The sequence below is a fragment of the Corapipo altera genome, unplaced genomic scaffold, assembly GCF_003945725.1.
Source record: "Corapipo altera isolate COAL_440 unplaced genomic scaffold, ASM394572v1 65, whole genome shotgun sequence".
Taxonomy (NCBI): domain Eukaryota; kingdom Metazoa; phylum Chordata; class Aves; order Passeriformes; family Pipridae; genus Corapipo; species Corapipo altera.
The window spans coordinates 7,855,962-7,878,942 of NW_020884891.1; the positions used below are offsets into that span (position 1 = coordinate 7,855,962).

The window sequence follows — 22,981 nt, forward strand, 5'->3', positions numbered from 1 at the left end:
GTCTCAAAGCCTGATGCAGTTTATAGATCCAGGAGAAGGCTGAAGAATGTAGTCATGCTCTCACGCTGCCTGTTATGCCAGCCATTAGCTGCTGGAAGGAGATCAGTATTGTGCTCATTGTCATTAAAAGGAAGAAATTACACCTCCCTTTGTAGAAAAATCTTACAAGGGAGATGTGCTTTTGCAGAGTGAGTCACCTCCTCGCTTTAACTTCTTCTGTTTAAGTGAAGGATAAATCTGTTCTTGATCTCATGAACAATGCAGGTAGGCAGGAGGGTGCTTTTTGCCTTTTTCTTTTTCCTTTTTTTTTTTTTTTTTTGCTTTCTAATCAAGTACACCTCATGACCTACTGCTGCTCCAAATCCATGAATATATGTATGAATGTATGAAAACTCTATGCTTTCAGGACGTGTTATATAAAAACACCCCAGCATATCTAGATTATGTATGTTCAATTCACACAGCTGTTTTTGCTAAAAAAAAGTCTTTGCAGAGCCAAGCCTGATGTCAGAATCAAATATTTTGTAGTTGTTTGACTTCTAGTGAACAGTAAATTAGTATCTTGGCTTTAAAGTATTTTGCTGTTATTGACTGTACAGGTCACTCTGTACCTGTCACACCCCACCAAGTACTAACATTTACCAAACACCACACACGTACCAGGAACTAGCAGAGGCAGAGCCAGCTGATTTCTCCCCTAGGAAATCACAGAGTTGTTGCCTGTAGGCCGTCTGTGACAAGGTCTTAACTGTTTTCTAGCCTGGGATAAGGGTCTGTGTTCTGAACCCTTCTAAGCACACAGCTTCCACCACAGGAGTAGTTCATAAGCGCAGCTTCCCTTTTCCCTTGAAACGTTCCAGCCACCTCCCTGCTGGTGGAAGAGAATTCCCAGAAGTGCATTTCACAGGGCTTTTTTGAGACTCGTTTCAGTCCAGAGCATCAGCCAGCCCTGCAGATGCTTTCATACACTGCAAATAGGAACTGTGGAAGTTCCTTTCAGAGTGCAAATGCTGATTACATTTTCTATGATAATCTATTCCCCTTCCCTATCTAGAATTCGTGTGCTGCTAGAAACCCTCCCTTTATACCACGATTTATCTCTTTAAGTGTCTGCTATGTAACTATGTAAATACTGGTGGCGTATCCCCCATAGAGAGATTGTCACTGCATTGCTACTGGTAACCAGTGGTTATGTCACTTTCCCTCGCTTGAATAGGCTTTGACTCATAGTGGTTTTCAGGACAATGGTTATAAAATAACACACCGAGGGGTTGCCGAGACTATAGTTTTGCAATAGAGACAACTGCCGACCTCAAGGCTGCAAGAAAGCATTTTTCCTTTTTTTTTTTTTTTCCCTTAAGGGTTTTATTCTTTTATAGCATGAGATTTTCTTGCATGGAAGTCTGGAAAACAAGAAGTCTATGTTAGCAAGCTGGAGTCCGGTGGGAAAACCCCACACTCCCAAGCTAATTCTTTCTAGCTGTTCTGAAGCATTGCTTAACTGAAATTTTAAGTGCCTCAGCTGTCCTACCTTTCTTTGAATTACTTGCTATACTTTAGATTCAAATATGATTTAAGTGATGGCAGAAAGAAGTATGGAAACCAGTGGTCCTTAAATTCTTTTTCCAATTAAAGGATTTGCCTAAGAACTCGTTAATTCAAAGTGTATATTATTAAAAGTTAAGATCCAGAATTTAAGCGGCTTTAAGTTGTTTTTTATCTTGAAGTTCATCTGAACTTCGTCAAGTATCCTCTCTAAACAAGGTCTTACAAAACTGATGTTGCTTCTCCTTTCTTCCATCTTTTCTCCTGTCCATTCAAGCTCCATAGGCAGGGCTTGTCCCTTAATACCTGCTTAGCTCACACAGTCTGAGCTGGGGAGTCCAGACACTTCTGTAAGTAGGAAAATGGAAATTTGTTCCTTCATCCCATCCCTTGAACTTCATGAGGAGGCAAGTAGTATCAGTAACAGGACATCCTCAGAAATTTCAAATTCTGCAGTGGATTTCAAGACAGCATGAAAAGTGCCCCACATTTTTAGAACATTTGAAAGGGTATGTGTATATATAATGTAACATGGACATTTCTGGTAACTGTAGATAAGCATGAAACTGCAAAAAAAAAAAGCATTTGACAACTTCTTTTAGAACAACTGCTTCTTTTCAGTAGTAGCACAGGTGATTTTCTCCCTAGGCTACATTTAGCACAGACAGTTACACAACTAGTGCGATCCTCTCATCTAACAAGAATTGGTGGGAATGTGCAGATTCAAATGGTCAACACGGCTGGTCTTGAATAAAACAAAGATACATCGTGTGCTTTTTTTCTAGAATCCGGCATGGACAGGTAGAGCTGTGCAACATGCCATGCCGTAAATAAATAAACCAAATAAAACTAAATAAACACATCATTTTCCTTCTAATGTTTTCCTTAGTTGCCCTAAAAGCACCATTACCTGACATCAAAATAGCTTCACCACTACGTAGATTCCCTGAAAGGGAACGATTAACCGCGCAAGTACAAGGCTCTACAGCTCCAGTTCCAGCAGGGAACGGCATCTCAAAACCTCTTCGAACCGGTGTTTTCTCCGTGTCACCGGCGGCACCAAAACGCCGAGCCCGGGAGCGAGCCCCGCGTCCCACCAGCGGGTCAGACCGAACTCCGAGCACGGGGCGCTCCCTTGGCCGCGCGGCTCCAACCCACCCGGCGAGGGGCGGACGCGGCCGGGCCGGGGGGCTCTGAGGGGGCGGGGGGCTCCGAAGGGCCGGGTGACCCCTCACGGGGCGGGGGGAGCGGGGTGGGCCGGGCCGGGCCGGGGCCGGCGCGTTACAAAACCGCCTGGTTTTGTAACAACCTGCGGGCGCTGCCCAATGAGCGGCGGCGCCGCCGTCACGTGCCCGCCTTTATATAAGCGTTGGCGGCGGCGCGGGGCGCTCCCGGCGCGGGGCGGCAGCAGCACCGCCATGGGCCGGCGGGGCCGCGCCGCGCCCCCTGCGCGCCCCGGCGCCTCGCGCCGCCCGCCCCGCTAGAGCCGACGGCATGGGCTCGCACCTGCCGCCGCCGCGCCCCGAGCCCCAGCTGGTGCTGCAGCTGGCGGCGGGGGCTCTACAGGCGCAGAACTTGGAGGCGCCGGGCGGCGGCCTGGGGCCCGAGTGGCAGGTGCTGCTCGGGCGGGCGGACGCGCTGGCCTTCGGCGGGCGGCTGCACGAGGCGCTGCCGCTGTACCAGCTGGCGTCCCGCCACCAGCAGCTGCGCGCCGAGCAGCTGGAGAAGCTGGTGGAGTGCCTGGCGCAGAGCGTCCGGATCAAAGAGGGGCTGCCCGCCGCCGGACACCCCGCGGCACCCCGCGAGTGGGACGTTTTCAGGTGCCGCAAGTGCCAGGGCTTCCTCTTCGAGCCCGTTTCCTTGCCTTGCGGACACACGTTCTGCAAAAAGTGCCTGGAGAGGGACCGGGCGCCCCAGTCCCGCTGCGTCCTGTGCAAGGAGGCGGGCGGCGCGGCGGCCGGGCAGCTCCTGCGGGTCAATGTCATCCTCAGCAACCTGCTGGCCAAGTGGTTCCCCTGCCAAGTGAAGGCTTCGCAGCTCCGGCACGAAGGGAACCTCCTCTACAAGGAGAAGAAGCTCCAAGCCGCCCTGCAGAAGTACAACGAAGCGGTCAGCCTAGGTAAGGGCTCTCCCCTTCCCCGGCGCTGCCCCGCGGGGGACGCGCTCCCACAGCCCCCGGGGAAGGCAACCTGGCACCGCCCGGGGCTCGCCCGCGGCCACTCCGGTGCCTCTCGCCCCCCAGAGCCCCGGGCTGTGCCGGGGGCAGCCCCCGCGTCCGGGGGTTGTGCCGGGGCCGCGCTCCCGCCCGCCGCCGGCCCCCCGCGCCGGGCCCTGGGGCGAGTGTCGGGGGTGCCCCGGAGGGGGAGCCCCGGGGAGGGGTCGTGGCTCTTCGGCCCGCGGTGAAACTGGGTCAGGAGAGCAGCGGTTGCGTAAGCCGGAGCCTGCGGTCCGGCCGGGCTCCCCCCGGCCGGCGCCGTTGTGTAACCGGCGGGGCCGGGAGCGAGCGGAGCGCCGCGCCCCGGGACGAGCTCCACAGGGGCCGGGGCCGGTCCCCGCGGACCACCGCCAGGCGCGGAGGAGCCGCTCGTAGCCGGGAGCAAAGGGACTGGCGGGGGATGCGTGTCCGGGATCCCGCAACCCCGGCTGGCCCGGCTCGGCTCTCCCGCCCCATCGCCGGGAAGCGGCTGCGGGGCTGTGCAGGGAGAACTTCTTGAGGCGGTCCTTTTAATGCAGTTTGAGGGAAAGCAGCTCACACACTGCACGCAATAAGCGGGAATTAAAGGCAAGGTATTACGAGTTTCACTTAGATGAGAAAGTGTTCTCAGAAAAGTGCCCAGCCTTCCCTCAGCACACGTTTTGTCTGGATGCTACAACGCGCCGTGTGTGTAACTCGGTGATCAGTGTAGTGTTATCTGGTTCTTCACACTGTCACTTCTTTTCCTGTGTTGAGCGATGGCACGAAGAGATCGCTATGTATCACTTAAAAACTTTGATGCCACGGATTTTGAAACTCCTCCCTACAGTATGCCAGCATTCCTCCTGCCGCCTTAAATGTCTCCTGTATGTTTCTACCAACCATCTGATCCTCAGTCAGCACTGGTAATTTATTGTGTGAGCGTCTCAGCATTTATTTATGCAATGTTCCCTGCAGTTATATAATACATAGCTGACATTTTGTCTGGAGTTGCCCAAAGAGGTTTCCAGATTTCATTTAGTACATAGTTATTTAAAAACTGGATGTTTTGTGGGTTTGTGCAACTCAGGAGCACCAACATGTGTTTAACAAAAAAAAAAAAAAATTAAGGAGTAAAGCTTATGTAACTAATTTCTATTTTACTTAACCACTTTTTCTATTTCTTACAGCTCCAAATGACCACTTACTATATAGCAACCGGTCCCAGATTAACTCCACTTTGAAAGCTTGTGAAGATGCATTGCACGATGCAGAAACAGCGTGCAGGCTCCAGCCATACTGGTTGAAAGTAAGTTCTGACTCCAGTTTTACTTTGGTTTAAAATCTTGATACTACCCTGGTAGGAAATGGTTAGAATGGTCAGACAGCTGAATTTGAGGGAAGCTTTAAATCCTGTAACTTCTTGGACCCTTGTTGTTTAGAGGCATTTAACCATGGTGTTCTCGAGCTTCCTGAGGTAGAGAGTGATGATCATGGAGCATGAGCTAAGGCTATTGTCTTTGACCTGGATGAATATCAAGTTCATGAACTCTCTCTAAAAATGAATACTGTGCTTGTATCATTCTATAAGGACAAAATTACTATTTTAGGAGATTAATGCAGGGGAAGTAGATGTTTCCAAGATCATTTGGGCTCAGGTGCTGTGAAAAGTCATATTTGCTTGAGTTGGAGAATATCCTGTAGGAGTTTTTGGGACCATTGAGGTTAGAAATGCAGAGTGGTGGTGTCTAGGTGTAAGAGATGCTTATAGTGACTTTTTTCCTACTTATCTTTTTCTTCTTCAGAAAGATCTCTTGTAATTTCGTCATGATTTTATTGCATATTTTCATGACAAAAGAAAAAATACTGCAGCTATGGATGTGTTTCTTTCCAGGGTCACCTGAGGAAAGGACAGGCATTAGCTAATCTGGGGAAAACAGAAGAAGCTTTAAGAGAGTTTCTATTCTGCCTTGCTCTAGATACTGGGAACAAGACAGCCAAGTCTGAGGCACAAAAGGTGAGTTCCCTAAATCGTCTGGAACTGCATTATTGTTTTCAGTGGCCTTTCATAAAGGAGGATGGAATTATTTCTTTTCCCCTCTCTCATTACTGCAAAGAGCTGCACAAATCCAGACATTTGAGTTGTGTATTGCTAACTTGAAGATGGGGAGGTAGCAAGAAAACATACTCAGCAGGTATGAGGTGGAAACAGTCAGGACATGAGCATCAGCAAATCTGAACTAAAACTGAGTTGTTAATAATTGCCACCCACAGACTACTGTGATTCTCTATAGAAAAATTTCTAATCTGATTCCTAGCCTGGCAATCTATTACCAATGATGGAGTGCAGAAGAGGGGGAGTTGCTATTGAGTGTTGTATCAGGCCATTGACTGGCAGAATGCAGCACGCAGCACTCATCAAACTCCACTTGGGAGCAGCAGCTTTCTTCCCGCTGCCAGTCGCGCTGTGCCGATATCGGTGGGTGAAGGAGGCGTGAAAGAGGAAGCAACCAACAGAGGAAGAGCTGGTTTTAAAATAGTTTTCTAAGGTTGCTAATAATTAATGCTAAGTAAGCAATGAAATGGATCTGCAGTGTGACTTTTTTTCAGCAGCAGCCTAAGATGTGTGTGAATTCTTAAATGGCTTTTGTGAATACTGCTCTGTATTGCACACCCCTCAAAACTCTGATCTCCTGTGAATCAGTATTTTGACATTCGACCCTTTTTTTGTTGTTGTCATAGCTAAAAGGCTCAGTGTGGCAGTGATAGCTTATGGCAATAAAACCATAATAGTTCTATCTTCCTTCTATTGAATTTTCTTTTATGGCAGTGTATTCACCCCATTCTCCATCTCTGGTGGGGGCAGAAGGTTAAGGGTTTCTGTGTGCTGTAACACGTAAGGCTTTCTAAAAGTAGAATTCTTACAGTAAAGCACTGTTCATGAAGGTAACAGTATAACCTGTATGGCTGTAGCACAATCAAATTTCTATCTCATTTTATGTATGGTTGAGATTTCAGTCTCCTGGGAGTTTTTTGTCACTGATGTTTGAGGGTTTTGTTTGCTGTTTTCCCCAGTGGGTTCCATGCAGTCTTTCATTGTCATTGTGTCATGCTTTGTGCTCATAGTCATGCTGGGAGACTCTGTGCACTAGAGCAAAAAGACAAGAAACAAACAGATATGTTTCTAAATTCTGACTCCAAATAGCCCTAACCAAGACACTTAATTTCTGAGCAGTGGGGTTCTGAGAAAAACTAGGCTTCTTATGACCGAAAGAATTACTCGTGCACTCATCAGACACAGAGTTCATCCATGATGTAATGTTTTACTGGGTCATTTCCAAGGCTGTTTGCATAACAATGACATACTACGTTTTACCAAATTCTTTGGCTGCAGCTGTGATGTTCTGCTTGTATTAACTGTCTGCCCATGTTACTTTGAACGTAGCGTGATCCTGTGGAATCCTTTTTGGCTTTAAATAGAAATCTTGGCTGTCATGTGGCTTCCTCAGACATCAGCAGGATCACCTCAGTAGTATGTTGAAATTAGTTTTTGAAGTGTGAATCTTCTATTCAGCTCTGTTTCTTTCCTTAAATAATCATCTGATAAGCTATGCCATACAAGGGGCTTCAAGCTACTACTTGAAACAGATCCACTTATTTTCTTATAGCAAATGAAGAAATAGCATTTTTCTACTGCCTACCTTTTTTGTATTCCCACATAAGTGAATTAAAAATAGCTACAGTTTACAATATCAGAGACATTTACTCAACTGATCTTGGATTAAGCCTGTGAGAGATGAGTGCTTTCTGTACTAGTAAACTCCAGTGAAAGCTTCTGATGTGCAGCAACAAAATGTACTTAAGAAAGATGGTAGTAATTTCTGGTGAACTTTGAACTGCAGGACAAAAACGAAAAAGGCATGTTGTGTGTCACATTAGAGAATGATTAATAACTTTATGGGCTTATTTAACTCTGAAAATGTTTCTTGCTGTCTGTTTGGCCTATATTGCCATAGCTCTTGATCTTTTTGTTCCTACCCTAGTCTAAGGGGCTCTTTAAATGGTATTAACAAAATCAAAAAACAAAAAAGCTATTCCCTTACTTGCTTTTTCATTTAGAGGTTATAAGGAAGGAACTAAGCAGTGAAGTGTTCTGTTTTATATCACAGCTTCTACTTAGTTTGTTTTCACTCATCCCGGGAAATGCTCAGGAACACTTACCCGATATCCTGCAGCTGTTGTCACATCACTCTAGATTAAAGGGGAATCTCCTAAATTCAGTGGGATCTGGAGGCACCAGCCATAACCTACAAAGGTTGCTCAAGGTAAAGATCAAGTCTGATGTGTGGTTCTTAATTTGTTGTGTGTTTTGTGTTCACATTGGGAAGCCTTCTCTCCTTTTTGCCTCTGGGAGATAGGAGGATACATTTTCTCAAATTTTTACTGAGTTTCAGAACATACAAAACAGTGTTGACTTACTGAAGTCTCCTTAATTGACTTTAATACAAGTCCTCTGTTGTTCTGATGAATTTTGTTTCAGAATTGATTGGGTTCAATTCCTGTAACTGTCATTAGGTCTTCCAAGTAGTTGGTAGTGGGAAAGGGCCTCTGAAGATTGGATTGAGATACCCTCAAAAGCTGTGAAATGTTAAAATCTAGAGTTTCAGCTTGAACCTGTAACTGGTGATGTCAGTGGCAAAACCAATCTGCATTCAGAGTCTGTACACTACTTAGAGGTTATTGTAGAGCTGTGTCAGATACATCAGCAACTTCATAAGTTTGCTTTCATAGCCACAGTTTTGTAAATGGCTGTGGAGGTTTACATTCATGGATGTGTGAGGACCACTTCTGCTTCACTGAACTTTGGGATGGGGTTTGCATATACTGTATATGTAGGAGGAAACTTCACTGGTCCTTACAAACAAAATGGTAGGTCTTGAGCAGCCTTTTTGAGACCAATAAGAAACAATCAGTGACCTTGCCTTCTGGAAAGGCTATCAGGATATTCTGACAAGAAATCTTTTTGTATGACCCTTTCACAAAGTCACTTGAGGAGCAGTTCACCCATCTTTCTGCATGTTACACATCACCACAGCTCCTGCTCACAATCCACACTATCTGTTTTGGGGTTCATCTGGGGAGTTGATGTTACCAGCTGACAGGTGATGTCCTGTAGCCGTAAGGGGATAAACACTGAGCAGTTTATCCTTTGCAAAAGAAATCTGTCTCTCAGAAGGAAGCTCTGTGCACTTTTTCTTATAAATTTTTTGTATTTATACTACTTCCTTGAAATAAACTCACATTGTTTTGGTTGTTCTGATGGTTGATGCCATCATTATGATATAAACAATATGCAGTTTTTCCATAGATTAAGTGATAACAACATATTTAACCTGAGATCTAGATGCATTTCTGCCTGAATCCAGTTTCATGACCTTCAAGCTATAAAGCCACATAAAAGGGCTGAAAATGTTCAGTAGTGGGGGTGGCAGAGAGGGGAAATAATTTGAGTTTGTTTGTTGGTTGTTTTTTGTTTTTTATTAGAATTAGCAATTCTCAGACTCTTGCTTCTTGACCTACTAGCTTTTTCCTGGTGATCCATAATATTAAAGATTTGTGACAGGTTTGGCATCTTTCCTTACCAGGTTGTTGGATGATTGGTCAAATGTCAGTCCTCTCTTCACACAGGTAAATGTGGAACAGAAAAAGGGTTTTTCCATTCAAGAGGAACCAAATGTAACTACTTCCAGTAGTTTGAGGAAATCGATACAAATTACAGAGAGCAAAAAGGACTGCTTGGAGGAGGAGAACAAATTCACCTCCATGCCAGAGTCTACTTTACTCATTTCTGAGAAATGCAGCCTCCTGAAAAGGAAGTGCTGCTCGGAGGAGTTGCGAAACACTGAGGTACCCTGCAAACTGATGAAGAAAGGTATGTTTAATTACACACAGGATGGGTTCCATGGCATGGAATCCTTGGAAACTTTGCTTTTATAAAACTCAGAGGAAGAGAGTCCAAATTGCACTTTGGTTTTTAAACTTTCCCTTTTGCCTAATGAAGGCGTGATGTGGAATCTTTCCTGTACATGGGGAGAAAAAAGTCAAAAAAGGGTCTAAGAAGTTTGGACCAAGTGCTTGTTTCTCAGCAGAGCTTTAATCTTTAAGGAACATCAATGTTTCATGTTGTCTTAATGCTTTAAAAGTTTAAAAGAAAAAATTCTATTTGTTCATTAAACCTGGCCTTGTTTTCATGCTGTGGGATGTATTTACAATGGTATGGCAGAAGAATTTGTCTCACTTTAGACTTTCAGCACTAACAGTGTTTTGACATTGATTGTTAAAGCAAGGCCAAATTCAACCCTCTGTAACTGGGTATAATGTGACCAAAATTAAGAGGAAGTATGAGGATTTGCATAGAAATTATTGTAATGATGCTTAATGGTTCAGTAAATTGCAAGTATATACAACACCCACTTAAATATCAGATGTTGATGGAGATACATGGAATAGCATTGTGTTTGCATAGTTCTGTTCAATTATTTTTTTGTCTTATTGGTAGATACGATTGATACTAAGGAAAATAGTACTGGACAACATATTCCATTTGAAGTTGTGGATCCATCAGATTTGGACTGCTCCCTGTGTATGAGGTATGTGTTGTTTTCTCATGGATGTCTTTAGCTTTCAAGCTCTATCTTTTTCCCTTTTATGATCTACAGATTTTCTAGCTTACTTGGTACTTATTTTTGCCCCGACTTGAAATAAGTTTTTACTATAATCCAGTGATGCATTTCTAGACCTTTGCTTCTGAGCACTATTCATGAATAGGGACTCTTTGATCTGCTCTAGGCTACTGATTGTTTTGGGAAGAGCACATAAGGTCACATGAAGATTAAGTGTGTTAGTGAAGGTGTCTGGAAGATTTCCTCTCACCACTGACACACACCTACCCACTGACACATATAGTGCACAAAACCATGGTTTGTCCTCTGGAGTTTGTAGAGCTGTTTATAATGTTACAAAAAGCACAAAATAGCTAAAGAGACCACATCCAATGAATATTCTGAGTTTGCATGTGAAGTACTGTGTTGCTGCTATTGCAATAGGAGGATCTTGCAAGTAAACAAGAGCATGTTTCTGCTCTATTGCTTAAGAGACGTGTTCCTCACTTCACTGAGGGTGTCACTCCATTTGCTTAAAGATCTCTTCCAGTTAAACAGCAGGTATTCTTGGGGACAGCAATGACTTGATAAAATAAGTAGGAGTTGTCAACTGCATCCGTTTTACTACTTGTTTTGTAAAAAACATTTTAACTTTGGCAAAGACACATGTGGAGTTTTGTTACTGACTTAAAAATATTGGGAAGATGTTTCACTCACTGCAGTGAGTGTTGCTTAGGTTTGGGGTTTTTTTAAGTACCCAGATCTGTCAATAACACATGGTGGGGTTTGCACTACATTTTAAATTCTTAAATAGCAGCCTCTTTATGGATTTACTTCTGAAGGCCTGGGTTTTGAGAAATCTGGTTTTTCTTTGTTTTGTTGTTTATATGTGGAGAAAGGGGCTTCAATTTATTCCAGACAAACTGAAACCTTTGAGGGAACAACTGCTGTTGTCTGATTTGCTTCTGCTTGGAATAAATCAGATCTGCCCCCTCTCCCTCTGCCTGCCTTCGTCTGAAATGTGTTCCAAAAGTTTATACAGCTGTCAAAACACTCAATACTGCAAAGAGCAAAACTTTGCTCTAACAGAAAGCCACACAATTAGTCTTAGCTTGTTTAGTGATTCTACATGTTTATCATGTCCACACAGCATTTTTCAGATGTTTTTAATGAAGTTAATTAGTCCTACTTTCTCATGCTGTGTGTTAAGTCAGAAAGAGCCAGACTACAATACATTTGTAAAGGAATTAGCCCAAGGATTACTGATTCCCTTACAGTATAGAGAATGGGGGTGCTGAGCAGTCACGAATCCAGGCCTTGCATCTAGAAGGATGTTAGCTTTGTAACGTCACTGCACAAGGGAGGCTTGTGCTAAGGAAAGCTGTCATAAGATCTTTGTTATTGATTGATTATAATTATTTGCTGCCATGTTCTTCAGAAGTGTTTCAGGGATTTGGTTCATGAGGTACTTTGGACTAATTACCTAGTAACCTACTGACCTGTTCATAATTAACTTCAGGAGCTGTTATTAACCTGTTTGTCTGGTGGAGTGGCCAAAATGTTACTGATCTACATTTGCTCCCACAGCAAGCAGAAAACACAAAGTAATAGTCAAAGCAACGTACTGGTGTGAAGGAGACTCAGGCATCCTAATAGGAACTTCTTGTCTTTTTGCTAACATTTCAGATGAAGTCAGTCATTACTAAGTAATTACATATGCAGTCCAGTGCCTACTGAAACACATTGTACGATTCAGTGTCTTACACAGTGAAAGCACTAGGGAAGCCTCAGTGCAGTGAGGTTTCTGTTTGTGAAACAATTAACGAGTGTTTTCAGTTATACAGTCAAGCAGCAGTAAGATAGGTGTGGTATTCTAGATACTTCTTCATATGTTCCATTGCTTAAATGTCAATATTTATATTAACTAATGACATTTAATAAACTGTCCATGGCAGTCCTGTTAAGAGCTGATTACATTCTTAAATACTCATCTTGTTAAAGATGCTGTTAAATGTCGGTTTACGTATTTGTGATTTCCACAGGTTTAATAGAACATAGTGTACTGTTTTGATTCACTTAAATTATGGTTAGACTAATATTTGAGACCTTAAAATGCTTAGACAGTATGTTGTAAAATACAGTATATGCCAAACACTTTAGTTTCTAGTTTTGAATTACTTCTATTTTTTTATTATTGACAAGGAAACATCACTTTGCAATATCACATAATCATTATAAGGAAAAAAATCCTTATGTGAGAATAAGTGTCACAGAGGTACTGAGTAAGGGTTAAATACCATGGTACTTTGAAGATTTGGCCTTATATATTTAAATATTCTTCTAGATGAAACATGAACCTAAGGTCACTCATTCTCCAGAAAAGCAGTCATTTAAAGGTTAAAACCTGTTTATGCCAACCAGAAAAAAAAAAGTCTCCATTAGAGCTGGCAATAGTAGAATCATAAAATCATTTAAGTTGGAAAAGACCTTCAGGATCTTTGAGTTCAGGCATTAACCCAGAACTGCCAGGTCCCAGTTTATTGCAGTCACTGATGTGGGCTTTTGATGCAAATAGCTATTTTGTGCTTAGCTCTACTCATACAAGTAATCACATGATTTCCACAGTACTAGTTGTGCAAGTATTGCTCCATTTCATTAGCAAAGTCAGATGGTCCCAATTCTGGTTCTATTTATTGCTCACATAGAGGAAAATTAAATCCTGGCTTGTTGGAAGTTCATGACAATATTGTCACTCACATTCATCAGAGTCAGAGTTCACGTTGGGTGACAATAAAAAAGTCTGTAAGCTGAATAAGTACCAATGTTGGTTGAAGAAATGAAAAGCAAGAATCAACTTTTTCCCTGTAGTAGTCAGTAGTTAAGTTAGTGAATGAATTCAGCTTTTTTGAGTAGCAGCTTTTTTCTTTTACTTTGGTACACGATATTGTTGTCTTTTTGCTTTTGGATTTTTCAATCCAGGCTCTTCTATGAACCTGTCACTACACCTTGTGGACACACCTTCTGTCTCAAATGTCTGGAGAGATGTCTGGATCACAACCCAAAATGTCCCCTGTGCAAGGAAGGGCTCTCAGAGGTAATGCTTGGATTTTCTCAGCATAAGTTCAAGTGCAAGGCATAGGAACACCTTCACCTTCAGAAACCCTTGGTATTTCCCAACTCCACAGAAATATTACATAACTTAGGAAGAATGTGACTTTTTAAACTCTCTTGTGAGTTACCAAGCATGGATAGTCTCTGTTCAAACCTTAGGTCCAGGCCTGTACTTAGAAAATCTGTAGGTGACTTTACTTACTTTCCAGATTTCTGAAGAAACTGTCTATAACATCGAGAATAGTTGAAGAAACAAATCTTCAATGGCAGAGCAAGCTTAAGAGATCACAGAACCACAGATATCAGGAAATGGGGGTAGCAGGTGGATCCCATGTGTACAGGCACCATACACTGTGAAATGCTGGACGTTATCTGTAACTGCTTGCATGTGTTTTTCCTGCAGTGCTTGGCTATGAGGAAATACTGTAAAACAGTGCTAATGGAGGAGTTAATAGCCAGATATCTTCCAGAGGAACTCACTGAAAGAAGAAAGATTTATGAAGAGGAAATAGCAGAGCTTTCCAAGTATGTAATCCATTTATGTAAAATCCAATCTCTAATTCCACTGCTGTTAGCTGCGAATGGCTCTGGCTGCTGTGGAACAGCAGGCTGAGATGCTGACAAAGGAGCTTCTTTCTCTGTGTCATTTTAGAGAACAGGGTCCAGGTGAAACTATGCTTGAGTGAGCATAAAATCTGCACACTGGGCTAAACAATAAACAGAAGTAGAAGAAATCCAGAAGGTTGTTTTATAAAGGAAGTATAAAGCAATGTGGTTGCTTTCAGTGGACCTCTGTGAAAGGCACAGAGTGAGACAATAGGTGGAAGTAGTCTGACAGGATGGGGGGTTGGAATGTACTGGGTAGGGAAGAATTGGGATTAAGGGAAATAAAGTAAATAAAAGCAATAATGAAGATACAATAATGCTCTCACTAGCAAAACCAGAAAGCATAATGAAAAATTCTTCTACTATTAAGTGGTATATAAATATAATATCTAGTCAATTGAGGGAAAACATTTACTTATTCCATTAAGAATTTTTTCCCAAAGATGTTGTAATTTCTATTTAGAGACATCATAATTTGAAAGACTATGTTACTACATATTTTATACCTTGTCAGTGGTTTGGTAAAATGTCACATCTGATTTGTCCTTTCTCTCTTACAGCCTAAATAAGAATGTTCCCATATTTGTCTGCACAATGGCTTATCCTACAGTCCCATGTCCTTTGCACATCTTTGAACCATGTTATCGCCTGATGATTCGGAGGTGCATGGAGACCGGCACCAAACAATTTGGGATGTGCATCAGCGACCCTGTAAAGGGGTGAGTGAACAGCATGCTTGGACCATGTGATGTACCCACTTAGTCTGGAGCCAGTGTCTTTGGAAAGCTGCAGAAAGGTCCATGGCTATATATCTGCAGTAGTTTTCCAGCAGACGAAGTTTCTTCATAATCGTGCTGCTTAAAGTCATTGAGAAGACCGAAGTTTCTCTCTTGGTCACTTGGATTCTGACTAATATGACTGATTGTTCTCTCAAAACACACATGACTAGTGTGTAGCATATGAAATTGAGCTGCAGACCTCTTGTAATACATGAACAGGAAGTGTATTTTCTACTATTTTCAAATCTGTTGAACGCTTTGGCACAAGAAATCAAATTGAAATGGCAGTACAGCACATTGGGGGGTTTACTTTTTTATATTATGGGATATGTTTATGTCCTCAGTGTTCTGAATATGGTGGAGGCTGCAGAGGTATAACAGAGCCATCATAAAGACTGGCTGACCATTTACATTGAGAATTTACAGTCAGTCTTGGGTAATTTGACCTCAGTGTCTCTGTATTTAGATTTTCTCCCTTCTTTTTATGGTATCTACCTACTGGGTACGTATACACTGTAAGAAGTATGACATACACAAAATACCCACCTACAGAGTTAAATCTGCTGAAACTGTGGAAAAACTTTTTTCTTTACAGATTTCATAGTCCTTCCATAATTCTAATATTCTGAATTGCACTTGCCTTTCTGTACAAATTGACTGAACATATTAGGGTTAAGGAGAAAGTGCTCTTCTGAGCTATATAACTTTCAATTTCATAAGATGTTCCCTGTATTCCAAAACATCCAGTTAGCATTAATCAGATTAGACAGCCTGAATCTTCCTGATAGTTTTGCAAACAATTGTGGAATAATTTGAACTACAGAAGGTCAGTATTATGAACAATAGAAATGAGCTGACATTGGTAAATACCTTTGTGGTAGGGACTGGCTGTATGGCAGCTCTGTGGAACTAAGGGTGGAGAGAATAAGACTTGTTTACTTGCTTTTGTTCTGATTTCAATAGGTTTGCAGATTATGGCTGCATTCTGGAGATAAGAAATGTTGAATTCTTTGCTGATGGTCGCTCTGTTGTAGACAGCATTGGCAAGAGGAGATTTAAGGTGATCCAGCACAGCCAGCGTGATGGATATAACACAGCAGATATTGAGTACATTGAGGATCAAAAGGTAAATTTAGAAATACTTCATTTAAACTGTATTACTTGTGAAATTCTAAGTGCATGTTTTCAGTGAGTTATTTTTGGTAGAAGTTTATAGTAAAACACATTTGTGGTATTTATTAAGTGCTTATGGTTAAGGTGGGAAACATAATAGTTACCACAAGCATGCACACATACTGCCCATGTATTGAAGACTGTTTCCTAGAGGCATTTAGCAGAGGACAAAACTAAGTGAATCCAGGAATGAAATCTTACTGCTCTTCTAGACAGAGTAACTGCTGTTTTTAAGAGGGTAGAGGGGAAACCTGCCTCCATTTGCATGGAATCCAGTTAGAAAACTCCCATTCAGGTAAGAAGGAGCAGGTTTGAGCCCACAATAATCTTCAAAATTACATTAGTTCTTAAGAGCTTTCGTATGGGAAGATAAAATGTCTACTCTGAGGCTCTACTAATTTTATTTTTTTTTTAAAAAGCTTTGCATGGTCTTTTCTTCTGTTGTTGTATATGATGTTTGTGTAAAGGCTTTTTTATATAGCAAACCAGAAAGTGCATGTTCTGCAAATAGATATCTTTGGAAAGAATACAGGGAAAGAAAGTGAAGAATTTGGACTGGGGAGGGAGAGCAGAAGGGGGAACACCAAATGAGCTTTTAGCATTTATCCCAGAACTCTCTTGGTGTGGTTTTTTTCCTTTTTCTTTCCCTCACTCACCTCAGAAAATCCTAAAAATGCTGTGCCTTCCCCAACATAGAGACTGAACAAACAGTAACCTTCCCCCTTTTGTTACTCGTTTCAGGTGCAAGGACAAGAATATGCTGCATTACTTGTTCTCCATGATTCTGTCTATGATCAGGCATATATGTGGTTTAACTCCCTCAAGCAGGCACTCAAAAGTCGAATCCTCAGTCATTTTGGTCCAATGCCAGCTAAGGATCCTGACCCACAGGTATCCAGAATCAGTGGCTTATGTAACTTTTAGAGACAGAAATAGCAGGGATATCCGATAAGCTGGCAGGCATTGCCTTTTAAGATGAAAATATGAATACTCTGCATTTACCCCACATAAGCTGAGTCTGAGTTCTATTGCCATACACTAGCAGTGGCACAGTTGTGAACAAAAGCTCATATTTAATGTTGATAACTTTCTAAGGCTACTTATCTGACTATATTAATCCCAGGAAATGGAAATGCCTACTCTACTTCCCCAATTAAATGATGAAGTGTAAATAGGCAAGAGAAAACCTGGTTTCTTGTTAAAGGTCTGCAAATGGTGGGGTCCTAAAATAACAGAATGGAACAACAAAAGCTAAACATGAAGAAGTGTCATGAGCTATGGAGAAGGGAGGGCAGGAATCCCAAAGAGCTGGGTCAATGATAACATGGGGAAAAAAATACATTTAAAAAATCTAGAAGGTCCAGCCTATAGATCGTTGCTACAAGTAGAAATGCCTTCAACATTCTATTTTTAGGAAAGGTGAAATTTGTTTGTAATCTGTTTCAGGGGAACTTGTAAGCACAGCCACTAGGTTGGCAATGAAATGACCTAGTTGCTAGATTGCTATCAAAAACTGTGTTTTCGAAGTTAGATCTTCAAAACCAGGACCTTGCCAACTGTATGGATCCTGACTTCTATTTTTCTTTTTCCCCTGGCTGCAGGCTAACCCTAATGGGCCAGCCTGGTGCTGGTGGGTCCTGGCTGTCCTTCCACTTGAGAACAGAGCTCAGCTCCCGTTCCTTGCCATGAAATCCCTCAAAGACCGCTTGAATGGCATCAGACGTGTCCTTACCTTCATGTCTCGTACAAGATCACGGTGATGGTGAGGAGGAGAGCTGGGAAGTCTCCCACAGTCCTTGACTGTAGACTGTCTCTTGTAACTTCATCTAACTGCAATAATGTCTTACAGTTTTGAGTGTCAGGATGTTTCAAGCCTGAATTTCAAAGAGAACAAGGGGATGTTTATGGATACTTCAATAGTTTCCATTTGGAAGTCTGAGACAATTATTCAATCACTGCACTGCTAAACTAATAACAAATGTGATAGAACAAAAAGTGATCTTGTTTGCCATAAACCTTTTAAAAATCTTAAGGGTTTTTTTTTAATTTATTTTATTTTTATTTTTTAGTGGATAAAGGATGAACTGTGCAGTTTAATGTGAAGCAAAAATAATAATGTTAATGCATTATTTCAGTGAACTGCAAAGTCTTTTATTCAAATGGTTCAGGTTTTATATAGCATTGTGTAAAATAATGTTCACAACTTCTGTTTGATAATTTATTTTTGCACTATGATTTTTTGTTTCAAAATGTATATTATTTATGTGTTCATTCGCTAAAGGAAAGTGAGCTGCTCTATTTATTTATAGTGTTTTTACCCTGTATTTATGACTGGGGGCAAAAATGATGATTCTAGCAGTGCACAAGCAACTGCTTTGATAATTTTTCAGTTATTTCTGTTCAAATACTTTGAATGTTTTTCTACTCATCCCCAATTCTACTGTAGCTTAAGAAGGATTTTTTCCCCCGAAACATCCTGCCTTGAAGTCTTTGAATACACAGATTATGTTTGAGATAATTCAAGCACAGTTGTTGGAGGTTGATCCTATGCTTGTGACTAGGTTTGTGATGCAACCAAACAGTCAAGCACGTGCTTAACCTTGAGCATGAGTGTTTAAATGCTTGGATAAGTTTAAGTATTGATCAGGTGATGTCAGTGGGAATTGACCATAGTGGTGACAGAAGGATCTATTCCCTAATTTTTCACAGAACGGAGGATAACTTGAAGTTGAATTTATATCTGAACTCTTTCTTGCAAAAATGGACAATGGCTACAAAGTGCGAAGAAAGAGCCACAATATATGAAAAGTGGCTTATCCTAGAGAAAACTGGAAGTACTGGTGTCATTTCATTGTAGGTTAATACACAGATTTTTTTTTTTTTTAATCAACTCTTGTTGCTGTTAAGATGAGTTTTATTTCTTTTAATTGTTTGGTGGGATTTGGCTTTGGAGTGTGTGTATGGGACGGGGAGGGGGGAGTTATTTTGACCTGTAGGACTCAGAGGGCAGTTTGTGTCACATAAGAAGGTATATGTTGTAATAAATGCTATTTATTTCACCCCAATCTTCAGGTTTCTGTTAGCTTCAAATCTCTACCCAGCCATTGCATTTCTCTTAAGAGACTGGGTAGTGTTGCTAATAATAGTTAACTCCCAAGGAAAACAAATGAATTTTAGCATGATTACTGCTAGCTATAAAGCAGGTAAAAATAGGGCAGAAATGAGAACAGGAAGTATCTTGGTTTTGATTTTTTTTTTTTTTTTTAAATCAACAGTTCCTATACTTGTTTTGCTGCTTTTATTGCTTACAGTGTACCACTCTCTGGGACTGCTTGTACCTCCATCTGACTTGGGCTTTCACTGATTTCAATGCGAGCAAAACTGGGCCTTTTATTCTACTGTTTTCCTTTTCAGTGGCAAAAGCTAAAATGAAGTGAGAATGTTATGGAATACTACACATTTCTTTGGGTTTTTTTTACCCAGGATAGTACTCTGCCATTTCATGCCTCCTTTATGAAAAAATGCACTAGAATTTAATGTCATTTTTCTGGGTGTTTTTCCATCTCATCAGAAATATTTATTAGTTAAAAGTAATTTCCATACTGTTACATTTTCATAAAACTACCTTTGTTCCCCCTTTTGTTAAATTCCATAGAACATTTCCATAAGGGTACCAAAGCAACAAATGGAAAACAAACATGTTTCACCTTTGATAAACATGGAATATGTATCCTGTTTGCATTGAGCCACTCTAGAAATACTACAGCTTCCTTCCTCACTGCTAGATTCCTGCATTTCTTCCATAAGGGTACTTGACATGCTGTAAACAATTTATAAAAATACCTTCATGTTCTGAACAGTATCAAGTATACAGTGGCTGACACCTGCTATGGCATTTGTCTTCATAAATCAATAATGAAGTGATTTCCACTTGTTTGGAAGTGAAGCTGCATTCAATGCAATTCTTCCACAAACCATTATGTATTATCGCATAAGATAAGGGACTCATAGTGCTCCCATAGGAAAAAAACCTGTCACTTTGTTACTCTTATCTGTGAGAAAAAGACCTTAAATATTTAATTTAAACTGTTTTCTCACTGATGTCATTATTCTTTTTCCCTGCATGCTATGTATTCTACATACTCATTCTGCCAATTTTGTTGGTTTAGAAACTGTCATGGAAAGAGTCCTTGATTTTAAAAGTGAATATTATCTTTTCTGTTAGCCTTGACTAAAGCTGCCAGAATTTCCTAAGCAGAGACTCTCGTACATGCCCTACATCATGAACACCCAGTGCATTTGCTGCCACCTGGAAACACTGGACCTACTGCATGTAATGCAAACAGGTGATCTGCACGTGCACAACAAATCAAACACATCAAAAAGTTCATCTGTACATGTACAGTAGCATTCTGGGGCTGCTCTATGGCCACACATCCTCGATTAATGGCTGCAGTCTACAAATTCCATCAGAAGAAAAAACCAATATTGAGAAAGAAATTTGTTAAAGAACACAAACCTGTCCAAAAAAAACTGGACAAGGGATAGCCCTAGCCTGCAATAAGTTGAGATGGTAAAGTTTCAGTAATGACATTTAAAAACAAAAAAAATCTTCTAGTTATGCCACATCATCGCTGACTATTTTTCAGTTGTGTTAATGAGTACAAGGATGTAAATGCAACATTTATCACAGGCATGAATAAACAACTGAGCAGATTTAAAAATACCTTCACTTTAATTATAGAAACAGCATTGATCAGATGAAATATTAATTGGGGGAGTATTTTATCTAAGCTCCTTGCATTTTTCTAGACACCAGACCCAGTTCCATAACCAGTCTTGCTCATCTGTTAAAAACAAAAAAAAAATCATGACTCAAACTTGTATTTCTTGTGTGATCAGAAGTATTGATTAATTGTTCTTGTGGGGGCATAAGTAATGCATAGGCTGCTTAGAAAGTAGTTCAGTAGTTTTAATAATGAAATGATAAAATGGTGTGATAGGCCATTATGCTAAGTCTTAAGTGACTAAGTGTTAGATGTAAAAGTTTCTCTTATTTTTTTTCTTTAAGTGCTGATATCTTCCATTACCTTATAGCAATAAGAGATACTGAATGGCTGATCTATTGCTCAGCCTGTCCTTCTGTCCTGTATGACTGCTTACTGACAGAACACCTCAACCATGGATTTCTTAATCCAAAGATTGTTTTAGTCTAAAAAAAAAAAGTGTGGATTTGGTCTGTCTTAATCTGTGCTGTAGAGAAAGAGCTTCATAGAATTGAGTTCTCCTTTAGATGGTCTTTTCACAGAATTGTAGAATCCCAGGTTGGAAGGGACCTCAAGGATCAGCTGGTCCAAATTTTCTTGGCAAAAGCATAGTCTAGACAAGATGGCCCAGCACCCTGTCCAGCCACATCTTACAAGTGTCCAGTGTTGGGGAATCCAACACTTCCCTGGGGAGATTATTTCAATGACTGATTGTTCTCATTGTGAAAAATTTTCCTTTTAATGATTTCTACTTGGTGCTGAACTTCTACTGATGTTTAAATCAATGACAGACAGGAGCTGTATTTAAATGCAATGCTTAGGAATGGAGAACATGTTCACAAACTCTTATTTAAAAAACAAAGTGTAAATTAACTACAGGGGTTTTGTGCATAAAAACCCTATGGACCTATATGCACTTAGAGTAGTGCTTCCCATTTCCTCAAAGTCCTACATCAGATGAACTCAATCCCTCTTTTCAACCCCTGCTTAGTTCTCATTTAATTTGTTGGCTTCACAACAGAAATTGTAACTAGTGCAGCACATAGTTTAGGATCTGGGGTTTATTCCAAAGCTCAGTAAATCACTGAAAGTCTTACAGCTACAGAAAAATGGTAGTTTGAGCAAAGTCACTCTCTTGAAACACTTTGCTAAATAAATATTGTCTGAAAGAAGAAAGAAACTAATCTGCTTAGACAGGATTAAAATGGTGGATAATAAAAACCTGAACTATTACATTGACTTACTCATCCAGGTATCATGTGAAGTGCTTACTAATGTTGGAGTTTCATAAGGTCTAAAGTAACCCTCACATAGAAGTGCCTGTATTCTGTTATTGCCATTCTTGAGCTTTTTAATAGTCATAGCCATATATTTTATAAATATAAAACATATGCACCTTTTAATCTTTACATTCAATTTGCAGAACAAAGGTTTACAGAGCAGAAGTGTAGCAAAAACAATGTAATAGCTTCTATAATTCCCTGATGAGGAACGGGAGAAGTACAAAAATGTGGAGCAAAAGACTATCTGTGTAAGATGTCTTAATTTGGAACCATATACTTGTCCAATTTAATTCCATCAAGCTATGTGGTTACAAGAGTGCCAGAAATATATCTATCAAGCCATTTTAAATAAAAAGTTTTGTGGACTTGTATATTCCATTTGTTTGTAAAACATCCTTTTGTGCACTGTAATGAACTTGAAATGTAACTTAAGTTATATTCTCATATCACTGGACAGAGTACTGTTCAGCTACCTCTACATAAGGTTGAAGTAATTTGTTTTTTCCAGATTTGTTTGCATTGTCATATAAAATATATTTTAAAAAAATCATAGTCCAAAGAACCTGTATGTGTTTGTAGATGTACTTATAACTATGTTGTACCAACGAAGTCTGTGTGGAGAGTTGTTTCCTAATTAAAATTTTTGTGTTCTTTACTCTTTGGCTTCCATAACAAAGAACTACAGAGATGAACAAATATTACATGGGAGATACTTTTTGTAGGTATTTTAGACAAAAGAGAAAAGAACAGCTGGATCCTGCAGTCACACAACAACACTTGAAGTGAAGAAACCAAACCGTAGAAATCAAGTTGTTCAAACCTCAGAATTTGTAAAAGAAAGTACAGCAAGTACTTTTCTTTTTTTCCTTGCCTTGTTGCTGTA

The 22,981-nt window shown here is 40.7% G+C and overlaps 1 protein-coding gene across 4 annotated transcripts; it reads left to right on the forward strand.

Moving 5' to 3' along the window:
- The first annotated feature begins 3,033 nt into the window (after positions 1–3,033).
- On the forward strand, positions 3,034–22,753 carry LONRF3 (LON peptidase N-terminal domain and ring finger 3). Of its 4 annotated transcripts, none has more exons than XM_027645433.1 (13): positions 3,034–3,664; positions 4,909–5,027; positions 5,613–5,735; positions 7,888–8,043; positions 9,407–9,650; positions 10,278–10,368; positions 13,360–13,474; positions 13,895–14,016; positions 14,658–14,816; positions 15,840–16,002; positions 16,791–16,940; positions 17,651–17,811; positions 18,759–22,753. In XM_027645433.1, exons 1-12 carry the CDS (start codon positions 3,040–3,042, stop codon positions 17,807–17,809), a joined length of 2,226 nt encoding a protein of 741 aa, XP_027501234.1. In that variant the 5' UTR covers positions 3,034–3,039; the 3' UTR covers positions 17,810–17,811; positions 18,759–22,753. The 4 variants fall into 4 exon arrangements, with proteins under 4 accessions (XP_027501234.1, XP_027501236.1, XP_027501233.1 ...); XM_027645435.1 differs by having other exon boundaries at positions 20,275–22,753; XM_027645432.1 differs by having other exon boundaries at positions 17,651–22,753.
- Positions 22,754–22,981: the final 228 nt, after the last annotated feature.